Source organism: Microtus pennsylvanicus, chromosome 21 (assembly GCF_037038515.1).
Source record: "Microtus pennsylvanicus isolate mMicPen1 chromosome 21, mMicPen1.hap1, whole genome shotgun sequence".
Taxonomy (NCBI): domain Eukaryota; kingdom Metazoa; phylum Chordata; class Mammalia; order Rodentia; family Cricetidae; genus Microtus; species Microtus pennsylvanicus.
In genome coordinates this window covers 34,601,320-34,627,244 of record NC_134599.1, presented here as the reverse complement: position 1 = coordinate 34,627,244, position 25,925 = coordinate 34,601,320, and the positions used below count along the sequence as shown (strand labels likewise).

Here is a 25,925-nt window from a genome sequence, read left to right as displayed (position 1 = left end):
CCTCATTGTCCGCTATGTTCAGCTAGTCCGGATTTATCCCATGCAGGGAACTCACCAAGGCCAGCTGGGGAGACAGTTTTAAAAGCCTGACCCAAGCCCTGACACAGTTCCTACTCCACTGTAGACAATCAGGACAAGGGCACTAGTGGAAAGATTGACATCTCCAGCTGCCAGGAACGTCAGGTGCCACAGCCCTCTTGCCCTGGGCTCCACTTCCCATTCAGAGAAGAGAGCATGTCTCAACAGTGCTGAGATCCAAGGCATGTAGAAGTGGTAACAGGGGTCTCATAGCTTAGGTACAGAGCCATATCCTGGGGACCTCTCCCTCCTGGGGTCCACCTGCTTCCCCTTCTTGCCTACACACCTATGAACAGATACCCCACCCCTTGTTAATTTCACCTCTTCTTTCAGTCATGGTCAGAAAATGCTCTAAATTGAAATTATTTTGGCTTTGGTTTTAACCACTGGGGAAACTGGTCATTTGCTGACTGCTGCTGACCAGATGTATACCGGGGAGTGAGCGACGCATGGTTCTCTCCTTTAAACCTTTGGGTTTGCCAGCCCACCTGCCGCCCAGGGCTTTTGGGGTTCCACAGACTGAGAACACACCTATAAATGTCTCCCAACTATACTACCGTAGACAAGACTCTGGGATTTTCACCCCCCTCCTCCAAGACCACAAACTGTGACAAACAGGCTTCTGTGGGAACATATCTGTTTGGTGGCAACAGCTGAATTTTCCAGATTATTACCAAGCCACCCTCCTGTCAGTGGGTCCCTGTGCATGCTTCTAGAGAGATGCCCCAGAGTGCTGTGTGTGCGCACTTCAGGCCAGGAGGAGCTAAGGAAAGACAGAGACTTCTGGTCTTACGGTGCCCAGAGCCTGCAAGTGACTGAATTACTGGAGGATTCGTAGACATGGAGCTTTGCTACCCATTTCCCATAGCAGCCAGCTTGTCTGCATGGCCCATCCCACCTTCCCAAAGCAGCCATCTTGTCTGCATGGCCCATCCCACCTTCCCAAAGCAGCCATCTTGTCTGCATGGCCCATCCCACCTTCCCACGGCAGCCAGCTTGTCTGCATGGCCCATCCACCTTCCCACGGCAGCCAGCTTGTCTGCATGGCCCATCCACCTTCCCACGGCAGCCAGCTTGTCTGCATGGCCCATCCACCTTCCCACGGCAGCCAGCTTGTCTGCATGGCCCATCCACCTTCCCACGGCAGCCAGCTTGTCTGCATGGCCCATTCACCTTCCCACGGCAGCCAGCTTGTCTGCATGGCCTATCCACCTTCCCACGGCAGCCAGCTTGTCTGCATGGCCCATCCACCTTCCCACGGCAGCCAGCTTGTCTGCATGGCCCATCCCACCTTCCCACGGCAGCCAGCTTGTCTGCATGGCCCATCCCACCTTCCCACGGCAGCCAGCTTGTCTGCATGGCCCATCCACCTTCCCACGGCAGCCAGCTTGTCTGCATGGCCCAACCCACACCAGCTGTCTTGCTCAGAAGTCCATCCCAGCCCTGGGCTCTTCACCATCCTCGCCACCTCCTTTCCAAAGCCTCCCCGGCCTGAATTAGTCAGAAGTGGTTGTAGTTCTGCCCTCTCTCTGGGGCCAGAGAACCCTTTCTCCTTCTCCTGTCCCTCAGTTCAGGTCCTCTCTGAGGGCGTCTTCAAGGGGCTCTTTGAACAAGTCACTGTCAAACCCTTCCTGGCCTGATATCAAGCAGGTCCTGGCTAACCCAAGCTCATGTAGCCTGACTGGGTGAAGAGCCCTGTGGACTCTAACCAGTTGCCTGAGACTTGAATACGGCCTGTCGTCCAAATGCCGAGCTGCTATGTGAGCGGCTGCTTCCCACCCAGCTTCCTGTCCATCCGGGCCACCTGTGTGCAGGTGTGAGTCTCCAACACTCACCTGACACCTTTGGGGCTCCTGGAGGACGGAAGTCCTGGAACTGCGAGGCATAGCACTGTGGCGGGAACCCACTCTTGGGATTTTCTCCTGGGCTCATGGCAGATGGTGGTTGTGGGGGTGGCAGGTGTCTCAGTGGCTGGCCCAGGCCTCTCATGGAGTTTTGGGTGAATTCATCTGGAAGATCCAAGCCAGTGAGTGAGTTGGTGCTGCCTGATAAGACAGGGAGTAGCTCTCAGCCTTCTTTTTCTTTTCAGAGGTCACGGAGAGACCTTAGAACCTGGAGCCCTGCTTATGGCATGGGCATAGCCCATCTAACAAGACTCAGGGAACGGGCCCGGAGCCTCCAACCCTCCACCAGACCCCTGGCTCAGGCCTGCTTACCAGGGGCCACATTCGTACTGATGGTCTTGTCAGGCATCAGAGGACAGGTCCTCCCCATGAGGCTCTTCATACGTTTCCACATCAGATGGGAACTGCTGCTGGTGCCCGGAGGGTCCCCCTGTGGATGTGAAGTGTAGCTGGAGAAGAGGGTCGGGGGTGGAGTGGGGTGGGGGCACCACACAGACCCAGCAGGTGCAGACACAGGAGGGTGCTCACCACCGGAAGGAGCTGTCTGCATCTCTGTCTTAGCGTCACCTCCTGCCCAGCGGGCTGAGGCGCCCATGGTATTCACGGTGTGATGTGGGAGTGTCATATATCAATCTGTTGATTTCATTGGCTAAGCAATAAAGAAACTGCTAGGCCCATTGGATAGGCCACCCTTAGGTGGGTGGAGTAAACAGAACAGAACTCTGGGAGGAAGAGGAAGTGAGGTCAGACTCCGCAGCTCTCCTCTCCTCCGGAGCAGACGCCTCAGGAGAGACGCCATGCTACCTGCTCCAGGGAAGACACACGCTATGAAGCTCCGACCCAGGATGGACTTAGGCTAGAATCTTCCCGGTAAGCGCACCTAGGGGCGCTACACAGATGATTAGAAATGGGCTAAATTAATATGTGAGAATTAGCCAGTAAGGGCTAGAGCTAAGGGCCAAAGCAGTGTTTAAATGAATACAGTGTCTGTGTAATTATTTCGGGGCATAAGCTAAGCTAGCCGGGCAGAGCCGGCGGCTGGGGTGTTGGGGGATGCAGCCCCGCCGCCCTTATTACTACAACGGTGAAGAGGTGGCTTACCCCACTTGTGTCTTGGAAGCCTTGCTCCTCATACTCCAGCTGGCGCTTTAGCTTCAGCTTGTTGGAGAGGGCTATCATGGCTGGACTCATCATGTAGGGGCCGCGAGCCCCGAAGTCCTTTGCAGATCTGCCAAGAAGAGGGAGTAAGGAGTAGGTGCGAGAGGGTCATGGTCTCCCACCTGGTGTCTTCACCTGGACCCAATACTTATGACAAAGGTGCTTTGTGGACCCAGAACGCAGAGTGCCAAAGGACCTGACCAGCTGTGCCTGCCTTCTGCTCCTCTACCTGGTGAGATGCCAAACCTGTACCTCCTTCCACACACTTATTTTACCTCAGCTACTCTCAGGCAGTCCTGCCCTCCTGGGAGTCTGTCCTGCTGGATGACATCAGTCTCTACAAGGATTTCTGCCCAGTGCCTCCCACCCAGAGGACTGTTTGGGGCACCTAATTACAAAGGGCACACACTACAGACAACACACTTCGGCTTCTGGGACTTAGTCCAGTGAGCACCTGGTGTGTGAGATAGGAAACGCTAGCACCTGCATGTACCCCGTAGAGGCTCTTGGGTAGAAAGCACAGGAGTGTGGAGAGAATGGAGAAACTGTCACTCAAATACCTGTTTGTGCCCAAAGATGAACCCTAGGTAAGTAAAGTTCCCTTGGGGTGATCTAAAGATAGACACCAGGTTGTAAGCCCTTCCTCCTTTCTCCTGGGATTTTGCCCTTCAATGTCAGCTCCCTAACTAGGTAGATAGAGTGCCGGCTGCTGCAGAATGAGGGGATATGGTGGGGTAGGAAGCCCATGGGGGGGCTCCAGAGCACCCACGATGGGATGTGTACCTATGTCTTCTCCCTGCCCAGTAAGGTCCTTCCGGCCAGGCATCTGTCACTGACCTCATCTTGAACATGGAGACGTGGGGTGAGGTGTTGGGAGGCTCCAGCTGTGATGGCCCCAATGGCAGAGCCCCCAGGGCCTCGGCGTTCTGATCATCAGCAGGCCACTTGGTGGGCCCAAACTGTAATGGTGGGTCTGGAGGCCACTGCGTGTTGGATCTGCCTCCCATAGAAGAGAGAGGAGTGCTGGCCTGCCCACAGCATGGCGGCAGGGACCCTTTGTCCCCAGGGTCAAAGAAGATGGAAGACATAGGCCAGTGCTCAGGCTCCGTCTTCCTGCTCTCCAGCTGCTGTGGGTACTTGTCCAGGAAGAAGGGGCTGTGGGCGGCCCCCGGGGCTAGTGGCTGGAAGATGCTTGTCATGGTACTGAAGCAGTGCTGGGCATTGGGCTGGGGACTCTCTGGCATGTGTGGCTCCTCCGGGCAGATTGGGCTTAGCTGGAAGTCTTCCCCATCCATTGGGATGTAGGGTGCCAGAGTCTCCAGGTCCAGCTCATTGAAATCGGTCTGAGAAGAAAAGAGCAAAGACGAATTGCGGTGACTGCCCATCCCATGTCCATCCCAGGCCTTTTAAAATGGGTCAGTCCCCCATCCAAATTCTCCTGTTGGAAACTCTCAGGTTTGCCGTCGAGGGTGCAAGAGTTCCTGTCGCGATATTAAGCTTCCCACATATGTATCCCCTCACTCAGTATTGTGAGCTTCCACCCCTGACCTGCAAAGCCTTCTCATTCCATTCTCTTTCAGTCAGGCAAGCCCCCTGCCTCCACAGCACAGGCTGCCCCTTCATACTATTCTGGCTACATGTGAGCTCCTGAGATGAAGGACAGCTTACCTTCCCCGCCCTCGCAGCCCTGTAAAGGGCCTGCCATCCTCACCAGCAGGTACCCAGAGACCCTGCATCGTGTTCCCATTGACACAGTGGAACACTCATAAACAGAGACATGAGCTGTGGGGACTGACCCCTCCCTGCAGACAGACAGACCTCTGTAACTAGCACCCAGAGACTGTTACTGCAGCAACGCTGCCTGTTCGCACCCAGGAAAAGAGACACGCGCTGAGGAGCAAGCCACAAGCCTGGATGGAGATGAGGTGGGGATTGCCCCTAGTGTGCTGGCCATCACCACGTTCTCCCACCTCCTCCACTTATGTTTGTGCAAGAGCATGTGACCTTGTGCAGTAAACTGTCATTGAATATACAACCCAGGAGCACCTTTGTCATTTTTTTAAAGTATTTATAAGTGAAATGGTTTTTTAAAATGCATTGGTTGAAGAATCTGGACACGCCTCTCTACAGGTCTGGTAGCGTGGTTTCAGTCTGGCATGTGTGTGAAGGAAGCTGTCTAAGAAAGGAGGAGACAAAGTTGAGAGTTAGAAACAGAAGCGCAGGACCGAGCAGTGCAAAGGTGGGAGGAAGGGTGGTGACAAGCTCTCTGTCCCCAAGGCTTTGTTCAGTATCCCCAGGACCTCCGCAAGGGGATGCAGGAGCCTTTATCACCCACACAGAGCCTACCTGGGTGTTGCACTGGTCCTTTGCCTCCGTGTCCATGGCAAAGAGCTTCTCAATCACTTCCATCTTCAAGTGATCCTCCAGAGAAGAGTAGTAGTCCGCAGGGCTGCTGGGCTAGAAACCGAGGAGCAGACCAAGTCAAGAACATGGTGTTGTCTCCCCAGAAGTCCAGTGTAAACAGACAAGCATGGTTCCTGGCTCATTCCGCCCCATTCCACCACGTATCTATGAAGGGAGCTCTACTATTTACAAGTGGTATGAAGTAGATCCCTTCATCACCCGCTCTGAACCTTGGTCTCCTCATAAGATGTTTGCATCACTTCCTAGAGCAGGGGTCCTCAACCTTCCTAATGCTAATGTGACCCTTTAACACAGTTCCTCCTGTTGTGGTGACCCCCAACCACAAAACTATTTTTGTTGCTACTTCATAACTGTAAATATTGCTACTGTTCTGAATTGTAATGTAAATTTTTGTGTTTTCTGGTGGTCTTAAGTGACCCCTGTAAAAGGGTTGTTCAACCCCCGGCATCACAACCCACAAGTTGAGAACCGCTGTCCTAGGGTGTCCTGAGCTGCACATTGGATAGAGGCTGTGGCCAACAGGGCTCTGTGACTGAAGCTTTCTGTATGCAGAGGCCAAACTCGGGTCTCACTGCAATTTCAGGCATCCCTGCTTCGCTAGGAGTGGAGGCAGCAGTTAGCTCTACAGTCCCTGGTGGATGAGTGTCACAGCCATTCTTAGGGAGTACTGCAATAACGGGAGGGAGACAGTACTTCTCAGGATGTCTTTTCTATCATCTGGCAGCAGAACAGAGCCACCCACTCTGCCTACTCCCCGGAGGGTGGGGCTCACCGTGGAGCAGCTGCTGCTGCTTGTAGCACTGGGTGTGGTGTTCCCTGGGGTGCCCGCCTGGGGCACAGTGAAGGCAGGCAGGCTCCCGGACTCACTCTGGGCACTGTGGCTCAGCTCTGCAGCCCATGGTTGACCTGGGGGCAGCACGGCCTTGCCATAGGCTGATGACTCATCAAAGTTCTGGCTTCCTGTAAAGACAAGACATGCATGGTGGACATTCGTGAGGCTGAGGCTCAGCCCAGGGAGGAAGAAGCCCAGAAGATTCACAAAGGTCCTAAAACAGTCCTGAAAGTGGACTTTGGGGTTGACACCCTCTGTACCCTGGAGCCTAGCTAGGACCCAAGAGCTGCTGACCAGAGCTGTGGTTCAATATGGGGACTCCTTACAACGAGAGCCATTTCTAATAGCGTTTGGCTTTCAGAACCGACTAAACTTACTGGAAGCAGCTGCTCCCTGCAGAGCACTCCAGAATGGAGATAAGGAAGTTACCAGAAAAGAATGCGGCCCTTTGCCTTAGTGTCGTCACCAAGCTGGGGCTGCAAGGCATCTCATGCAAGGGCTCAGTGCCCTTTGGAATTCGGTGAGGTATCAATTTTCCTCTCAAATGCAGGTGATCAAGGGTGAGTGGATGCAAAGACCTACAGTCCGGATCAGGCTAGGGGGAGGGTATGAACTGGAAGAAGCCTTTGGGTGTACACAACAAGAAGTTGAAATACCTGAGAACTCTGCCTGGACCACAGTAACGTGGCTTCTAGTGAGACAGGTGACCATTCTAATGTGGACGATCTTGGGGACTTCCTCCTGGGCCTGAATTTTCTCCCCACTGGGTGTTCTTGGCCTTATTCCTTCCTTAGCCTTCCACTTAAATAAGGGCATCTTCTTTGAGATGATACATGAGGGGCCCTACAGTCTCTCTGGATATACCCAGAAAATCCTCTCTCCCTCAGCTCAAACTCCCACAGCCAGGTGGAGAATGGACCCTTCTCGTAGCCCACCACCACTTCATGAGGACATATAACTCAGTGGCCAGGGAGTTGTGGTTCTTTTGTGCCCAGCAGAGCCTGACCATGAACAAGTGATTGGCACAAGGGCAGGGTGTGGCTGTGGTCTAGCGAATGTACAGCTGCAGAGGTTTGTCATAAGAAGAACTGTGCCCAGTCTGAGAGAGCTCAGCTAGGGCTAGGAAGTACCCACCAAAATCCAGAGAAATAATGGCATCTCCCGGGGTGGGGGCCAGCTGAGCTAGCTCCTCGGGCTCCTCCTTCAGCTTGGTGAACAGGTAGTTACTCTTCTCAGATACAGCCACGTCACCACTGCTGTCGAAGATGCCGTTCATGGCCATCAGGTGGGGCCTGAATAGGGACTCGGTCTGGTCCATGGAGAACACCACATCGTTCTTCTCAATCTCACTACCGGCATGAGAGAGCTGGTCAGAGTTCCTGCAGATTTCTAGCCAAAGCCTTTAGCTCCCCCAGATATGTAGAAAGCCTGATAGCTAACCCTCGTAGACAAAAGAGAAGGGCAGAGATACTGTTGGCAATTTGGAAAGAGTCCGCATCTGTTAGGCACGGAGGCAGAGACAATGAGAATAACCTCTACCCATGGGCTGCTTCCGATGGCTGCGCGGTTGGCGCACAAGACACCTGGATGCTATGTCAGTCTCCTTCATACTAGCAATGGCGGCCTCTGGTGTTTTTCCCAGGCATGGTGGGGGGGAAGGCACAACATCTGAGTCTCCCCCAAAAGCAGGAGCAGCTCTCCTGTTGCCCATCCACACAATATTAAGCAACTACTGTGTACAATCTTCTCCCCACAACACAGTCAGAGACACGACACCATAACAAACAAGGAGGAAGGTGGATTGGGAATCTCAAGAGCTCTCCTCCTAAGATCTCAGAAGGATACATCCAGCAAACAGCTTTTAGAGGTAGCGCCCAGAGCGGAGGCTGGTGCCCCCCCCCACTCACCTCAGGACATAGTTGACACACATGATACACTGGGGTTGCAGGTTGCGGGGGTTGTAGATGACTGTCCCCTGGGTCTCCAGCCACACATAGCCTCCATGTTTTGCTAGCATCCGGTACTGGCCAGACACCACCTGCCCCTTGGTGCACACTAGGGAAGAAAGGGGGCAGAGGTAAGGGATGTGGGGGAGCAGTGCACAGCACACACTCAGGTCCCACAGGAAGTATCACCTTGCCAGGGGAGGGGTGGGGTGGGCAGGGCTGCCAGATAGACACTGGGGACTGGAAAGACTGAGCTAGGAGTGAGGCTGGAGGTCATGTCAGCATGACCTTTGTTTTAGGAAAGGAAAGCAGAACACTGCCTGCCCAGTGCGGGAATGACCCACTCCCCGCTATCAGACTCCCAGGCAGCTCAGTGGAAATTATAACCAAGAACAGCACCCTACTTTCTTCACGGGGTTCATCCTCTGCAGGCAGCAGGGGCTAGAATGCATCTTGGAGAAAGGTCAGCTGCATGGATGCGGACCCATCATCATTCTCTGACTGAAGGACAGACAGAGGGTCACCCACATGCTGGACTTGCAAACCCAACCGTCTGCTTTCATTTTAACACAAGGTCTCTGTATTGGTCAGGCTGGCCTTGAACTCACTTCGTAGCCCAGGCAAGCCTTAAGCTTAATGATTCTTCTGCCTTAGTCACCAGAATAACCGGGACTCGGGGTTGTGCCATGAGACCAGCTGAGGTCTGGTTTTTAAAAATCATGACCTTTGCACTTGTTGGGTCTGTCACCTTAGGGGATGTGGACAGTGTTAGATAAACTACTGCACCCTTCAGCTGGGGTCAAGAAAAGCCTATAACCAGGACCAGCACTTCTCACAGCCTCCTCCTCCTCCTCGGCCACTGGGAGTTCTTCAAACTTGCCTCCCAACTGCCCATTGAGATTACCAGCTTGGAGTTTGTTCTTTTTCTAGATTGTTCTAAGAGTTCATTTTCTCATGTGTTATCACTGTCTAAAAACACCAGGGGAGGGGTCCTCTTCCCTATCTCCAGATGCATTTTCCAGTTTTGTTCACGCAAGCTCAAGAGCTCCTTTTCGCTAGTGTCTGCTGCCTTTAGAAACGTCCGCTAGCCTTTTTAAACTGTCCACTTGACTTTCATCCCCTGGGAGTTCATTGTTCTGAGCTCGAGCCCAGAAGAGCCCAGGTCACAGAGAACTGGGTAGAGGTATGGTGGGAGGATCAGGAAGTCTTGCTGGCTGGGGGACTTTGGGGGAAGGAACAGTCCTGGTGTGGTTTCCTCCTCTGCAAACTGTGGTATTAAGAATAATAGTACTGTTCATCACTGTTGTTATCAACCGTCCAGGATGCTACCGCGGTTCCTGCTGAGCATCAGATGGACTGGCCTATCCCGTCAGCCGCACAGATGTTGTTTAGAAGTCTCCTCTTTCCTAAGCTACTACTGTCCAGTGCTTGGGTTACAGTGCTCAGAACTGTTTACAGGCCCTGTCTCAGGAGGCTCTGTGGGAAAACATCCAGGCATCTCCCCAGGTTTCCCGGTCAGCTCATGGGCCATCTTCCTGTTCATTGGTCCCGCATGGTAGAGAGACACAGCCTTGTCATAGTCATGTTCATCATAGTCCCTGTGCCTTGGCACTTCTTATCCTCTTGAAAACCTTAACCAGCACCAGCAAGGGGGCAGGAATGACTGAGAATTACATATATGCATTGCTCCACAGAGTCCAAAGCTGCCTTGGGAGATGAATTCAAGCTCAGAGCCCGGTAAACAGTGTGCCTCTGGGAACCAGTGTCAAGACAAGTGACAGTGTTGGTTATCATTAGCATGTAAACACCTGTTTCACGTCTGCAGTGACTGCAGCCCTCACAAATTTCCTTTGGCTAAGCATAATTGCTGACCTGCATGGAAGTCTCAGATTTAGGAGTCTAAATTAGATTCCCATTTTCACCTTTCTTTGCCTTTCTGTAATGAGCTTTAGTGGGTTTTCATTTGCCTTCATGGAAATGTACCCATTTTAAGCATACAGCGCAATGAGTTGACAATTGTAGACACCTATGTCGCCATCACCTTGGCGAAGGCACAAACCCTCCATCTCCCTCAGAGCCAATGCCCATATTCCTAACTAATCCTAGTTCCAACCTCTGCTCCCTGACTTGTCTGTCACCATCTCTTACCCTTCCTAGACTTTTTATAGGGTCATTCAAACCTATTTCAATGGCATGATGTCATTATACTTGATCAGCATGGTTTTTCTTTTTTGGAAAGTATTAGCATTTAATTGGCCTCCCTGAGTGGCTTCAAGCCACCAGAACACAGGCACCTCCAACACCCTTTATCTTTTCTTCAGCTCTTCTGCTGAAAAATTTGGCTTTCACGATGACAGGCTGCTTAGGGAGCTTTCCCTTCCCCAGAACTTTGTAGTAGCCCGATCGCACGACATCAATGATGGGAGCAACTCCAGTCTTGTTCTTGGCAGCGTTGACCCGGGTCTGCTCACTGACCAGCGTCCACAGCTTATCCAGGTTGACAGTCGGGCAGAAGCTCTGGTTCCTCTTTAAGTGGTAATGCCTCATCCCAACTTTCCCGAAGTAACCTGGATGATATTTGTCGAAGTTGATCCTGTGATGATGCATGCCTCCAGCGTTCCTGCGTCCTCCCGGATGCTTGCGGTGTTTACCAGTGCGGCCATGGCCGTGGCTCACGTGGCCCCGGAGTTTCGGGGCCTTCCTCAGTCTGGATGGCATGGTGGTGGCAGAAAGGAAAGAGGGAGGAACCAGCGAAGTATTGCGAGGTAGCAAGTGTGGGGGCGGGACGAATGCCAATCAGCATGTTTTTGAGGTCCATGTTATTGCAGATGTTTTTTCTGTCTTCTCCCTTTTCATGGGGGGAGTAGTACCTCATTCTATGGATAAACCATAGTTAGTTCATCTCTCCATCTGGATAGATGTTTTTTCTGTCTCCTCCCTTTTCATGGGGGAGTAGTACCTCAGTCTATGGATAAACCGTAGCTAGTTCGTTCCTCCTTCTGGATATTTGAGTTTTCAGTTGTTGTGAATAACACTGCAATACACATTTGTATTGATTGCAATACAAATCTTTGTTCGACTGTCATCTCATTTCTCACAAGGGTTTAGCAAGAAGTGAAACTTCTAGATTATATGCTAAGATCATGCTTTTATTATCAGCAACAGCCGAATTATTTTTCAGAGCGGTTGAGTCATCCTAATCTAATCTTTCCGATGGAATATTGGGCTGTAGGGAGGAACGACATCACCCTTTAACGTGAGGAGACTCAGGGTGGGAAGGCTTGACTCACTTCACGATGCACGAGACAATAGGACAGCGTTGAGACAGGTAGTGGGTCTTCCGATTCCCAAGGCAATCAGTCCTCCCTGACTACATTATGTCTGAGCCCAGAAACAAGCGAGAAAGCAAAGTCTGCTATGGCCACTTGGTTAAACCAACATGGACTCCTGGGGCGAAGAAGGAACTCTGGTCTTTTCTGTTGTCCTTTTTTTGGTGCTATGGAGACCCTCTCTTAGCTGCAAGGGAAACAATTCTTGCACAATTTCAAGTCTGAAGTTAACTCATTTAGACAGTTCTTAATGCAAACCACACTCAAGGCTCTTTCTTAGTCTTTCTGATGAAACAGTTCACCAAGCAGAGCTTGCAACTGCATTTCCAGTAATTGCAGGCAAACGCCTGCTCCGTCAGCAGAATCTAATTCACACCAGCATCCTAATCATCTCATTAACGCCAGCCTTGGTGAGGGGCCTGCTACTTGGTAGGGAGATAGGCCTTTTATGGCCTTTAATCTTGTTTTCCTAAGAGCACAACAAAGAGAAGCCACTCCAACCCCTCCTTTGAGAGTAAAGATGTATAAATTATTAATCCATTTGGAAATGATGACTTTCAATTATCTAAATCTGCTTGAAGACTGAGCTTCTCCAGGCATTTTGGTGGGAAACACGTACAGGCTGAGAGGCACACGGGGATGAATTGGAGACATGTAACTTAGACCTGCTTCGAACCTGAGCCTCCGCCTTGGCAGGGATGAGTGTAGCTGTATTGCAGGGGGAGGTGGGATGGGGACATTCCTGTCACAACTGACGCTGTTTCCAGCCCATTTAAACTCAGCGTGCTGCAGTGCCCTCAAGCAGAGGCCTCTGTGCTCAGGGCAGCTTTACCTAACTCCACCGGGGAACAACCACAACAAGAAACAAAAAACAACACCCAGAGTCTGTACTTTCTATTTAGACCGTGAGTTATCTTTAAGTGTGCTGGGAGATTAAATATACGGATTAAGTAAAAACAACATCTAACCAAAAAGTTTTTCCATATATTTCCCCCAGGAGTCATCCTCAAAACCAATAGGACCAACTTTTTTTCTTTTTCTTTTCTTTTTGGCTAGCTCTTTTTTTTTTATAGGACACAGTGTTCTAAAGAGGGAGGAGCCTTTTCCTATGCCTGCCTGGTGAGAAGTCCATTAGCTATCTGCACATCCCACTGTGTCCTTCTGTTCACCCCTCCCCTGATGATAAAGTACAATACTGTCCTCCAAGAATTCAATTCAATCCCAGAATTCCCAGATGCTTAAAAAAAAAAAGTCCTTGCCTCCCTGTTTTGACAGATCCCATGGCTTAGAAGGTTAAGGAAGGAAGGAAGGCAGACCCCGAGACACTAGCTGGTGAGCAAGGCCAGAGCTGGGCAGAGTGCAGCTGTGTATCTCATCCAACCTGCCATGGGAGTGGGGAACCTCTAGGAAGCACAAAAGCATTAAACCCTTCAAGAGAAGGCTACAGTCTCTAGTTGGGTCACAGTCATGGCTTCCGGGAGCACCCTGGTCTCTTTCTGCCATCCCTGGGCCCCTGAGTAGGGTTGGATAGAGGCTTTTTGTGTTTGGATATTTGGGGATCTTTGCCAGAGATCACAGTGGGAGACTTGTCTGAGATACCATAATGCTTCCTGCTGTATTATTAGATCAGGTGAAACCCAAATGTCACAGGGAGAACAGGGGGAAACTCCCCCCACCCTCTCCATGCTGTATGCAGCTGGTGGAGTTGCTGCTTAGAGGATCTGAGCTCCAGCTGCCCTGACTGGGAGGCAGAGGAAAGGGAAACAGACTCGGGACTAGGACCTCTTTCCTATGTTGTCATTATGGCTCCTGGGAAGCATCTCGGGGTTTTACCCATTTGAATCTCCTATCCCACACTCTCATCAACCCTGTCTGTACCAGTGTCATGCTCGGATGCTCTCTCTCCCAAATATATTTTTGTTTTTGAAATTAACGTTCACTTGGTGCCCCAGACACTGTGAGAGATGCTGAGGTTAGAGGCCAGCCAGCTTCAGGGAGCCCAGCCTCTTTTCCCCTCTGAAATAAGACCCCTTACGGAAGAGATTAAGTCTGTCAATTCCTAGTCTTCAGAGGGCAAGACATTTCCTTGGAGCATCTACACATGGGAAGACTATATTGGGAAGCTGGCTAAGGGAACACTACAGAACCACCGTCTTCAAGAAGGCGACCACATGCCAAGAAAAGCCACTAAATTCTTTAAAATTTCAACTTAGAAATAAGTGTCTCATTGCATCAGCCACAGGTCAAGTACCACCTAGGTCATGTGTGACCTATGAGGACACAATGGTTCCACGAGAGAGGTTGGGCTGGACATTTTTGGTCCAGGTCCCTCACGGTCCAGGCCTTCGCTCCATGCTTACACTGTGCTACCTGGACAGCCCCACCCCTTCACACTCTCTCCTCTGTTTAGCTCCACCCTCCTCTGCCCTTACAACCAATCCAGAGCTAGCCCACTCCCTTCTGAACTCTCCCAGACCCCTCCCTATGCTGGGGTACTTGACTGCCTACGAGGACCTCGGAGTCTTTTTCTTAATTTGCATGAAATCATCTACAGGCTGCTGGCAGCTGTGACTCTCTGGCCATCCTGATGGCATCTACTTCATGTGCCACCTAAGATGGTGACCGTGGGAGGCCAAGGCTGTGTCTTGTTAATCATACTCCTCATGGGCAGACGACAAGGACACGGGTACTCAGGAAACTTACAGTTCTGGTGACTTTTGGTCATGTTCTCCGAGTCCAGGGCATGGTAGAATTCGTAGGCAGAGCGGCCAAGGAGCTCCTCGGGGTGGTAACCAATCAATTCCATGATTCTGATGAAAAAGGTGAGGAGGAAAGGCCAGATGAGCTTGGCAGAGCATGCGAACGGGACTTCCGGAAGCTCAACCGAGAAAGCATCAAGTTCATACCCTGGTCACCACGTGTTTATTCAAGCAAGACCCCGTCACACTGGGCCTGCAACTGTGGATCGTCCTCCCGCCCCACACCTCCTGTCCTTCCTGAAGTCCTGCACACACAGCCTACTATCTAAGAAGTCCTGGGGCCAGGAAGGGTTCACCTAGCTCCACCTCCCGGCTCATGCAGAAGAATTTTTGTGGAAATCCAGGAAGGCAGAGGGGTGGTTTGATGTTCAGGCAACTGCCCAGGTCAGAAGAGGAACAAGAGCTGAGGCCTCCTGACTCCCAGCTCGAGCACATTCTAGTACACGTTGAGGAACATTTAAGTGGACTCCTGTGGCCCAGGCGGAGAGATGGCTCGGTAAGGAAGAGCCAGGCAGGGAGAGCCACCTGTGCTGTGGTGTCACCCCCTGCTTCTCAGGTGCCATCTGTGACCCTAGGTATGTCTCCAACAGCTCCTTTGATCCCCTCTCCCCATCTCTAGGAAAGGAGGACAGAGATGGCTAAGGGGGAGAAACAGGAAACCAGTCCTCACAGATAAACAAGCAGCAAGGCCGGAACAGGGCATGATTGTGCCGAGCATGGATGTGTTCATTCTGTGTGGTGTCTGGTTTGGGTGGGAACGGGCTAGGGGAGCCATGGAGACGTGTGCGTGAGCAAAGGGCTGCTCCGGAAGCACTGTTGTGGCCACCTTCTGTGTCCATGTCTTTCCTGGGACTATTTCTCCATCTCGATACGTCACACATTTTCTCTCTTGAGTGCGTCGTCCAGTTTACTCTGCCTATCACAAGTCGGAGCTGACGATATGGGCTCATTAAGATAATCCTACTTGGAAGCACATTCCTTTGGACATGGTTGTGTCCTGTGTCCCCTGGGCAGAGGCTAAGGACAAGAAGAGGAAAACTAAAGCCCCATGTGCACAACTTGCTGTTCCATATTCCTTCTGTCCACATGGGAATCATGCATGTGGCTCTCGGACTCCATTCTTCTAAAAGGTCATTTTTGACCTGCTATTCTCTGGGCTGGGGGAAACTGCCCAGGTTCTGGGTATGCCAGAGTCCAGTCTTTGTTCCCAAGCAACTTTTCGGCTCACTGGCAGTGTGCCGTGTACCCTCGGTCCTGGCCTCTTCTCCAACCGTCTGCAAGCCTTAACTCTTGCAGGATCAGCCTGTGGCCTCTCTTTCTCCAGAGTCCCCTCTGATTCCTTTAGCCCTCGGAGTCCTGAAGACCATGTGCAACGGCTTTAGGAAGGTAGCACTTGTCTCTCACATCCTGCGCTTTTTCCTGTCATCCCTGCCACAATGCGGGCTGAGCAAGCACTGATCTCATGTCCTCTTTGCATCTAAGGCACAACCGAGGTCTGCCAATTCAGTGCCACCTTATCCCTAACCATCTTCTTTCCTTCCTTGAGCATGGTTGACCACCGCATTGCATGCATGTTTATATGTATGTGCACATGCATGTACACACGTGAGTACCTCTAGCGGTCCATCATAATCTGCAGCCTATCCTTCCGTTTTGCATGGTGCCTGCTATTACATAAACAGAAGAGGTACGCTTTCTGACTAGATACGTTGATGGAGGTCCACGTCTTTGTCAAACAAAGGTTAGTGCCACTGAGCAAAAGGCTGAAGTGCAGTTGATTCTGCCCTGTATTTCCTTAGTGAGAGGCTGGCTGAATATTTGTGCCAACTGCCATCTCCATAGTGTGAGGATTCGCCCCCACTTGGTCTCTAGGCTCACTGGCCATCGATATGTTACCGTAGCCTTGACCCTGGAGCGGGGGAGAATGAGGATAGGAGCAATGTGTGCTTGTACCCCCACACATATGGCATTCTTGGTAAGTCAGGTACATTTCAAACTTTGTCTGGGAGCCAGAACTATAGTGACAACAGGATGCCCGCCTTACAGGGTCATTGATGGCCAGTCTGACTGGGCAGAGGTAGGATTCTCTAGAAACCCTTAATACTGAATCCACTGGCCTTATAAGAAAGAGATAATTCTCTTTCCTGGAGGAACCCCATTTCCTTTCATGATTAGGATCTTTCCGTCAAAATGCTCTAAGTAAATATTATAATTAACCTCATAATAAGATGCTTTTATCTAATTATTGCATCGTCCGTTCAAAGGCAGACAATGGGCACGTTCTGGAAGACAAACAAGCCTAGATTTTGGACTTGCCAGTTATCTTCCCTCTAGCAGCTCTCCTTTATCTTGTCAGCCAAAATAAATATTTAATATCCCTCTTCGTTCCTTTAAACAGACCCCTGTAAAAACTGGGAAATGCACAGAGCCCAAACACAATCACAGAACGTTTGGGTCATCAGACTTCACAAAGCCAGGAAGCCCCAACTTAAAGCTAATGGCCATTCGCCCCTAACCACAGGCACACCGACGCCACAGGGAGGTTAAAGAACTGAGCTTGTTTATGGGTCTGCTGCTCCGGCCCCTGCGGCCGTCCCTGCTCATTTCCCTGGCTGCACAAGAACAGGCTCGATAGGAGTGGCAGCTGCTCTCTCCATTAGGAGAGGAGCCACTTCTTTCTCCTAATTAGAGATCCTTGACTCGCTGGGGGAGGGTCAGCTGGGGTCACCCAGAAACTTGAAAGTCAACTAAGGGCCGATCTGAGAGGAGAGGGCAATGTGAAAAGACTATCAGGTCTCAAAGTTGAGGACAGAGCATATTCTTGAATAACAAGCAGAAAAAGATGGAGGCAGCAAAGACAAGGCCAGGCAGCTACAAGGAGGCAGGAGAGGAAGAAAAGAGAGAACATAGATGATGCATAGTCAAAAGGTTACTTGGTTCTGAGGCCAGTGTCACCCCAAGAAGGTATGTGGTGAACCAGACTCTGGCGCCGGCCTTCAAAGTGAGATGACTTACTCACCGCCCTCAGTGGCTCTGTTCTTAAAACGCTGTGCAAGTGTGACCGTGGAGATGGCTTCGTGGGTTAAGTGCTCGCTGCGCTGGCTTGAAGAGCTGAGTTCAGATCCCCAGCCTCTAGGTAAGAAGCCGTCATATGACAGAACATGTCTGTAACTCTGCTGCCAGAGGTGGGGGTGGTATAACAGGCAGACTCTGGGAGCTTACTGGCCAGCCAGTCTAGCCAAAACAGTAAGTTCCAGGCTCTCTGAGAGAACCTGTTTTTAAAAACTGAGGTGGGGTAGGACAGAGAGAGACACCCAATGCTGACCTCTGACCTTCAGAAGCACGGCTACAGGCAAATGAATCCATACATACATCTACACAGAGATGCATACAAAATAAAGTGTGGTATGTTAAAATACATGTATAAGTACTGCGTAGAATAGCCTAGCAGAACAAGGCAGGAAGGGAATTATTTTCTGAGTGTTGTCCCCTCAAGAGTGACATGCCTCATGGGGCTCACTTTATTCCTCTCAGCCATTAACCACCATAGGCTGTTCGTAAGCAGGACAGAGCTCACGGACTTCAGATGCCACTGCCTGGAGACCAGGAAGGCCTGGGTGTCATTTCTACCCTGTTCCCTCCAGAGGTAAAGGGTTTAAACAAGAAAGCTACCAAGTATCTGAACTCTTTATGAAGATGAAAGTTCTGAGCACTTTTAAAGCCCCTACTTGTTTCCCGAAGAACGCTTTCATGAGGAAACGCTGGCACTGAAGTCTGTTCTTCCCTTCCATGCCTTCACGGCCCTTGAGACACTCATGTTTATTCTGTATGCTTATAAGCATTGGCAATGCATTTCTTTAATGATATCTAGACTACTCCCTGCTCAGATCTCAAGACCTATTCATTTTAATACATTTTTATAGAGATTGTATTTGTATACTGTATTGTATAATTTGGTTAAGTAACAGTCCTTAAATCTTGCACACCCCTCAAAATATTACCCAGTTATATGAAATCTATACAACCAGCTCTATGGTTGATGGAAAACCAATTTCTACTCTCTTGGTGAGATGCACGGTCTGTCTGTAGGGTGAAGTGACGCACTAGGAGGTAGCTGGGTCTCCATTCTAGACCAGTCTTACCCTGCATGCTATCAGCCAGCTTTCAGCAGACAAAACCCCACAAACAGTACGAGAGAAATGTGAGGAGCAGATCATGGAATGGTTCGAACCCTGAGACCTAGGAAACTTGGAGGTAAACTCCAGAGAGATATTCTTGAGCATCTCTAGCAGTCTAGATGAGGCAGTATTTTACCCACTCCAGCATGGTTAGGGGCTGATTCCAGAACACTGTCAGCTGAGCAGGAACAAGGGCACAGAAATCATTAGAGTGTAGCTTTCAGGTCTAAAGGAGCACATGGTAACCACTGAGAGGTATAGAAAGGGTTAGTGTATGGGCCTGCGAAAGTACTCAGAATCAATTTTACATACAACCAGAATATGTGCACTGTCCTTGCAAAAGATAACCCTGCACTTAAGACACTTACCATCTGCTAGAAAAAGCAGCAAAAAGTTTATGAAGTATCTCCAATGTTCAATAAAGAAGACAATATTTTATAATTAATTAGCTTGAAGTCAGTCTGTTTTTTTCTTTTCTTTTTTTTTCTTTTTGAGACACGGTTTCTCTGTAGTTTTTGGAGCCAGTCCTGGAACTCATTATGTAGACCAGGCTGGCTTTGAACTCACAGAGATCTGCCTGCTTCTGCCTCCCAAGTGCTGGGATTAAAGGTGTGTGCCACCACCACCCAGCATTATTCTTGGACTTAAACATAGATGTCTTCACACATGTATGTCTCGCACCTTTTTACTCTTTATAATTTCCTCCTTAAAACTGCATTTGTGTGTACGTGTGGGGGTGTGCATGCGGCAGTCAGAAGACCACTTGTGAAAGTCGAATTTGTCCTTCCATCATGTGGGCTCGGGGGATCAAACTCAGGCTTTCAGGCTTGGCAAGAGATGCCTCTTGGCTGAGCCATCTCACCAGCTTCTCTCCCTGAGCCTCATCTCGTTTCTTACTTCATTCCTATTGTTCCTAAGCTCTTTGAATAAAATGAATTCACCATAAAACTTTCCCCCAAAGGTTTATTTTAACTGTGTGTGTATGCATGTATGTATACATGTGAGTACAGGTGCCAGAGGTTGAATTCCCTTGTAAGTAGAGTTACAAGTAACTGTAATTATATGTGTGTCTGGGTGGGGGAGTGTGGGATAGGGACAAACAGACAGACCTAACATTCAGGTTCTCTGCAAGAGCCGTACGCACCCTTAACTACTGAGCCATCACTTCAGCCCCTTACCATAGAGTCTTCCTAATTCGCTAAGCTAACTCCTGGTTATGTCCTATATTGTTTTCACAAAACGGGGTTGCTCTCAAATTCCTTGCCTGTAAAGACCAAATGGTTGTATTCATTAGTTTCAAATGTTTACTACAATTTTCATATATCTTTCCAAGGTTTCATATATCTGTCCAGGGTTTCTATTGCTGTGAAAAACACTATGACTGGAAAGCAAGTTGGGAAGGAAAGGGTTTATTCGGCTTATGCTCTAGCATTGCTGAAGAAAGTCAGGACAGGAACTCAAACAGGGCAAGATCCCAGAGGCAGGAGCTGATGCAGAGGCCATGAGGGGTGCTGCTTACTGGTTTGCTTCCCATAGCTTGCTCAGCCTGCTTTCTTATAGAACTGAGAACCAGCAGCCCAGGTATGGCACCATCCACCATGGTGATCAATCACTAATTGAGAAATGCCTTACAGCTGGATCTCAAGGAGGCAGTTCCTCAACTGAGGCTCCTTCCTCTCTGATGACTCTAGCTTGTGTCAAGTTGACACACAAAACAAACCAGTACACAGGAAGACTCACCAAAAAAAAAAAATCACACAGGGTCTACACGTGATTTTTCCAAGAAAACCTCTAGTCTTGATGAATGGCTTTATTCACAGTTATTTTACTTGGCCACTAGATGGCATCTCCACATGAATTAAAAAACCCAACCCTTTTAAAGGATTTGAAAATGACTGGTCTTACTTGGAAGAGTGGAATGTTGTGTGTTGTAGTATAAATTCACTGTGGTTTCATTAGGCTGCTGGTATCTCAGGCTCAGAACTCCTAGTTACCAGCGATCATTTCTTCCTTCTTTGATATAATAGTTTAGACACATGGCAGATGTTCCCTAGTATTTAGATACATGAATTAGTTCCCTGGTATTTTATGAAGCAGACTAATAACTTATATTTGCGTGCACAGAGGAGAAGAACATATTGTTATGCTGACAATAAACTCAGGATGCTGGGGCAGGAGGATGGCTGCAAACTGCAGGCCATCCTTGAGAGGGTGGGTGCTGGAGACCTGGCTAAGCAACCTTACATCCTGTTGTCTGGGTGACAAAAGTCAGTCATAAACAGATTGCACACCCTTCACCTGTAAAAGCAGATGCTCACATCTCCCAACATGACATCTGAAAAGTTTTGGGTTCTAGACCACTTTGGATTTTGAATTTCCAGGTTGAGTTAGGAAAGTCTAGACAATAATTTTCCCAAACTCTCAAAGCTGAAACATGTTTGGTTCTAAGCTTTTCAGATAAGCAATCATGTCTCAGTCATGACTAGTCTGTACATAACTGGCAGAAGTTATTGGAGGGTTTTAAAGCATTTACTGTCTCAATAATTAACAGAGAATATCAAGCGCCCCTCCCCCTCCTAAGGGAGCATAAATGTGTCTTGAACCATAGGGGCATCAGAATTGGCTCTTTTAAATTGACTAATTGTGGGAACCAGAGAGTTCAGCAAGTGATTAGAGACTCCTGTGCTGTCTCTCTCTTCCCTTTCTATGACCCTCCCCCCCTTTTCTCTCATTAAATGTCTGAAGACCACAGATACCATCAAAGGAAAGTACCAAACTGCCTCAAATGTGACTGTGGATTCAAGCTGCCTGCCTTTCTTGTCTCTGGGTAAAATGGGGGGAGCCCTGCCCTGCACTGGTCATCACGTGTAGCTGCTGGGTTTGGAGCAACTCTCTCTCACACACACTGCTCACCGTCTCAACATAGTGAGAACAGAACTAGCCCCTCCTCCAACCCAAAGCAATGGAGAAATAACACTGAGGGATTAAACACTTAAAATAGTCCCTTCGTCAACTGTCTTGCCTGTACCCTGGTTACCTAATCCACTAATCAGTTAACGCTCCATGTGGCACAGCACTCTGTGTTTGCATCCTGCCGTCGTCTCTCCAGCACAGCAGAACTGTGTGTGTTGGGCCAGGGCCTTGCCATCAGGTTCCTTGAAAGGCAAGGTTATGCCGGAAATAGAGTGTGTCCTTAGACATCATAAGCAGCATCTCTCTCTCTCCACGATGAGTCATGAGGCCCTAAATCATAGGATCCTTCAAGCGAGTATCTACTCTGCTTGTCCGTCCTAAGCCAGACTGAAGAAGTTACCACTGTGCCCCTCTCCTTTCTGTGTACATGGTATCTTCAGTTCCTTTAGGTGCCCATTTCTTGTGACATTCTCTCCTTCCTTTAACCCAGGGCAAGCATTTTTACCTGAAACCCATTCAAACCACAATAGTGAATGAACAGATTAGCATCAAACTAACTTTCCATGGAATATTTCCCTCATCCTAAAAATAATCAATGTCACCGGGTGGTGGTGGCACACGCCTTTAATCCCAGCACTCGGGAGGCAGAGGCAGGCGGATCTCTGGGAGTTCGAGACCAGCCTGGTCTATAAGAGCTAGTTCCGGGACAGGCACCAAAGCTACAGAGAAACCCTGTCTCGAAAAACCAATAAATAAATAAATAAACAAATAAATAATCAATGTCTGAGGGCTCCCTTTTTAAAATCTTTTCTGTTATCTATAGGTGGCAAGTGATTTGAGGCCAGCAGAGCTTTCCCTGCTCATGAACCTGGTGATGGCTGAGATCTATTCAGAGACGACTTCAATGTTCATTACCCACAGCCCTGGCCACTTCCAGGTGGCTGGATAAGGGTCCCATGTCATTTCAAAGCTGGTGACATGCATCAGGCATTGGGACTTCTCAGGGTATCTGAAAAGACTGCTGAGAGCTGTCTTCTGCTCAGAATGCTCATGTGGATGCTAGGATAATTGTGATGCGCAACCGTCTCCTGAACAGGGTCCAGGGACCACCACCCTGGCAACACTCAAATGACCATCTGTACTGACTGACGGAGTTCAGCTTTCCCTCCCTCTAAGGTTGTAGCCTTTTCCTGATCACTTAACAATAAACTTACTTAATAAACACTACCTCCCACTGCCTTGAGTTCTAACTCCGTTGTAGTCAGAACGAGGACCCAGGAATATGCAAGGATTCTTTTACATCACTTCTGAAACGGGGCTGTAAGCGATAGCCAATCACGAGATGAAGAGCAGGCCCATCTAGACTCAGAGTGAAGAATATACGCTTAATCTAGAAAGCAGAAATGCTCCCCTGTAAGACTGAGATGCCCTTAGATGTCTAGCTGGGAAAGAGAGGAGCTGGGCCTGAGACTGGTAGAAACTTCCGGTGTTGTGTGAATCCATTCAGCCATAGCTGGAGAATATGCCGCTCCACTCAGCCTTACTCCAGCTCCACAACCCAAGAGAGCACGCGACTTCTCTCTCTCTTTCAAAGACATCACTCGTCCACAGACAAGAAGCCACATCTTAAGGCTGGAATGAATTCCCACAACACTTCCCCCTTTTCTGTCTTGGGCCATGGAGGCCTCCTGATGAGAATACCAGGTTTGCTTGTGTGGGCCACAGGCTTTCAGAAGCAAACTCATTGCCTTGAGCTCAGGGAAAAAAATCTTTGCTTTGGGGAGGCCAGGGATGGGTATGAGCTGAGACTCAGCCTCCTCATGCTATGGAATAGCACTGTGCTTCTCTTGACCTCTTCTCACAGTGACCCTATGAAATATATCAAGAACAAATTGTTCACTTCAGTAGGAGTGACCCAGTTCTCACAATGACCCCATGAAATACACCAAGAACAAACCGTTCACTTCAGAAGGAGTGACCTAGAGTTTTAGGTAACACAAAGTTGACTTGGGGCACTACAGAGTTGAGGTCTTGCTGGGTAAGGCCGTCTGGCATGGTGGTGCCATTTACTCAGGCTAGGTATAACCAAGCCCAGTCACTCACTGGGCTTTCCTTCCCCTGGTGCAAGCCACTGCTCACTGCAATCTGTTCTGTCTTTTGCCTTCACATTTAGATCCCAGTAGCAGGACAGGATGGGGTAAGAAACTGCCTTCCTTGTGCAGTCTTTGGTGTCTCCCAACTTTAATAAAGGTGAGAACAAGAACTTACACTGATGATATATAAATACATCAGGGCCTAGGCTGTCTAGTCCAAATCTACACTATTTATCACTTCTGGGTCCCCCAAGAGAATGTCCGGTTGCCTTCAAATAAGGGACTAGAGTTCAGCCTAGCTCACTTTACTTAAAGTCTTCACAAGATAGCTAGCTGTTTAGAATGAGTCTGTACATAGCAGGGGTAAAGGCTGAGTGAAACCTGCCAGTCACAGAAAAGAACTGGAGAAAGTCAACTAATGTGGGTCAGTATTCAGGCCAGAACCCTACACTTCTGGTTAGTCTTTGAATCAGAATACTTAGATAATTTCTTCTAGACTCTTGTCATATGGGACAAGAAACTGCCCTTGAAAATTTCTCCTGGAACTAGATACATAAGTGAACAAATATGCACATACCATGATAGTAACAACAATCACACCAGAACAGCTCTGAAGACAGACCCTCAGGCTATGTCAATGGGAGATGTCACACTATGATGCTAGGGACCTCTGAGTAGGACTGGTAAAGAAACTTGCATCCAGCGATAAGACACTCAGGTCCAATTTCCGAGACACTCAGGTAAGACCCACCCTCTCCCTGCTCACGCCACACATTCTCAAGGCCGTACCTGTCATCACAGTAGGTGAACTTCATGTCCATGCTGTGGCGGCTCAGGAAAGTCTTACTGTCCAAGGGGATGTCCATGTGGGATGGGTGCTGGATCGGCTCACACATGATGATGAGGCATGACAGCAGGGGCTCCTTGTAGCCACAGAGGCTACTGTGAGGGGGGCAGTTGTTGTAGACTCTCACTTGTCCAGTGCAGTGCAAGACCTGGGGACGAGCAGCGGAAGGCAGAAACGTCTGAGCGTGCTGAAGACGGGCTAGGGCTTTAGGCACCCCCAGCTCCCAGGCTACAGAATACCGAAGTCTCCAACCCACAGCTAACGACCCACCTTCCAGGTGGCCGACTTGAGGTTGACGGTCCGGCCTCTGTTGGTCACTGTGCATTTCATCCTCATGAAGAAGTCGCGCTCGGTAGACATATCTTTGCTTTTCTTCCCGAAGCCAGAACCTGAGTGTGGGGAAGGGTGTGGGAACCAGTCGCGTTAGTTCAAATCACAATGTTTCCAGACTACTTGTAGCCATGCTTCCTAGAAGCTTGTAGTTTAGTGTTGCCGACTGCCATGGACACAAAGTCCTTCATGCCTAAAGACTAATGGTACCTCAGCGGCTGCACCCTAAATCCTGCCTGGATTATGGTCAGAACTAGAGGACAGAAATATGTCAAGGAAGCGTTTTACAAAACTTCTAGTTATGGCCACTCAGGGCTCGATGGCTAACACCAGGTCCGTGGAGACTCAGAATGGAGGGCCTGCTGGAAGGCAGAGCTGCTCTCCTGCAGAAACCAGATGCCTTTGATGTTCGTGTTGGAGAGAGAGGTGCTGGGCCTGAGGAAGGCTGAGTAGAAGATCCTGTGTTACTGTATCACTAGGAGCACGAACATCCAAGGCGGGCACTGCCCCATCATTTGGTACCTACTGCACACAGCATGCAGTCACTTAGTGCACTCGGGGTTTGTCACCTGAGAGTAGCAAGGCTCTGTCTGACCAGTCTCAGCATGAGGCAGGCCTGGTCCTCTAGTTAAGGGAGACCATGGTTACTCCAAGGACATAAGTCTTTCCAGTTAGAACCTTTGTGGACATTCCTGTCTGCTCTTCCTAACCTGTCTCTCAGGAATGTGAACAATCTGTATCCTAGCTGAATCCTGGGACTACTGTGTTCTGAATCAGTTTTCTCCTTAAGGTGTCAAGGAGAGGAGGGAAATGAACACACACATATACTTATACATACACTCACACGTTCACAAATACACACTCACGTGCACACACACACACTCTCTCACACACATACTCTCTCTCTGTCTCTCTTTCTCTGTCTCTCTCTCTGTCTGTCTCTCTCTCACACACACACTTACACACACACATACCCCTTCTTTTAACTGGAACTGGGTAGACAAGTCTATCTTAAAGATGTTCTTGACAAAGATCAATTAGATCACCTCTCATCCAGGATTAAATAAATCACTGAGACAAAGAACGTACAGAGTCTTTCTTTGTACAAGTCCCCAATGCCTGCCCAGTTTTTCT

The 25,925-nt window shown here is 49.5% G+C and overlaps 1 protein-coding gene and 1 pseudogene across 1 annotated transcript in view; both read right to left on the bottom strand.

The window, feature by feature from the left end:
- Positions 1-25,925, bottom strand: part of Epas1 (endothelial PAS domain protein 1) — an 82,590-nt gene that overhangs the window by 2,469 nt on the left and 54,196 nt on the right. Inside the window, exons 5-15 of the mRNA XM_075955614.1 lie at positions 24,732-24,850; positions 24,404-24,609; positions 14,375-14,481; positions 8,304-8,451; positions 7,531-7,745; positions 6,337-6,524; positions 5,487-5,597; positions 3,978-4,483; positions 3,084-3,210; positions 2,295-2,412; positions 1,914-2,087 (exon numbers count right to left, since the gene is read on the bottom strand). Coding sequence (XP_075811729.1) covers positions 1,914-2,087; positions 2,295-2,412; positions 3,084-3,210; positions 3,978-4,483; positions 5,487-5,597; positions 6,337-6,524; positions 7,531-7,745; positions 8,304-8,451; positions 14,375-14,481; positions 24,404-24,609; positions 24,732-24,850 — 2,019 coding nt within the window. The remainder of the gene's footprint in view (positions 1-1,913; positions 2,088-2,294; positions 2,413-3,083; positions 3,211-3,977; positions 4,484-5,486; positions 5,598-6,336; positions 6,525-7,530; positions 7,746-8,303; positions 8,452-14,374; positions 14,482-24,403; positions 24,610-24,731; positions 24,851-25,925) is intronic.
- LOC142839211 (large ribosomal subunit protein uL15 pseudogene) lies at positions 10,581-11,075 on the bottom strand (annotated as a pseudogene).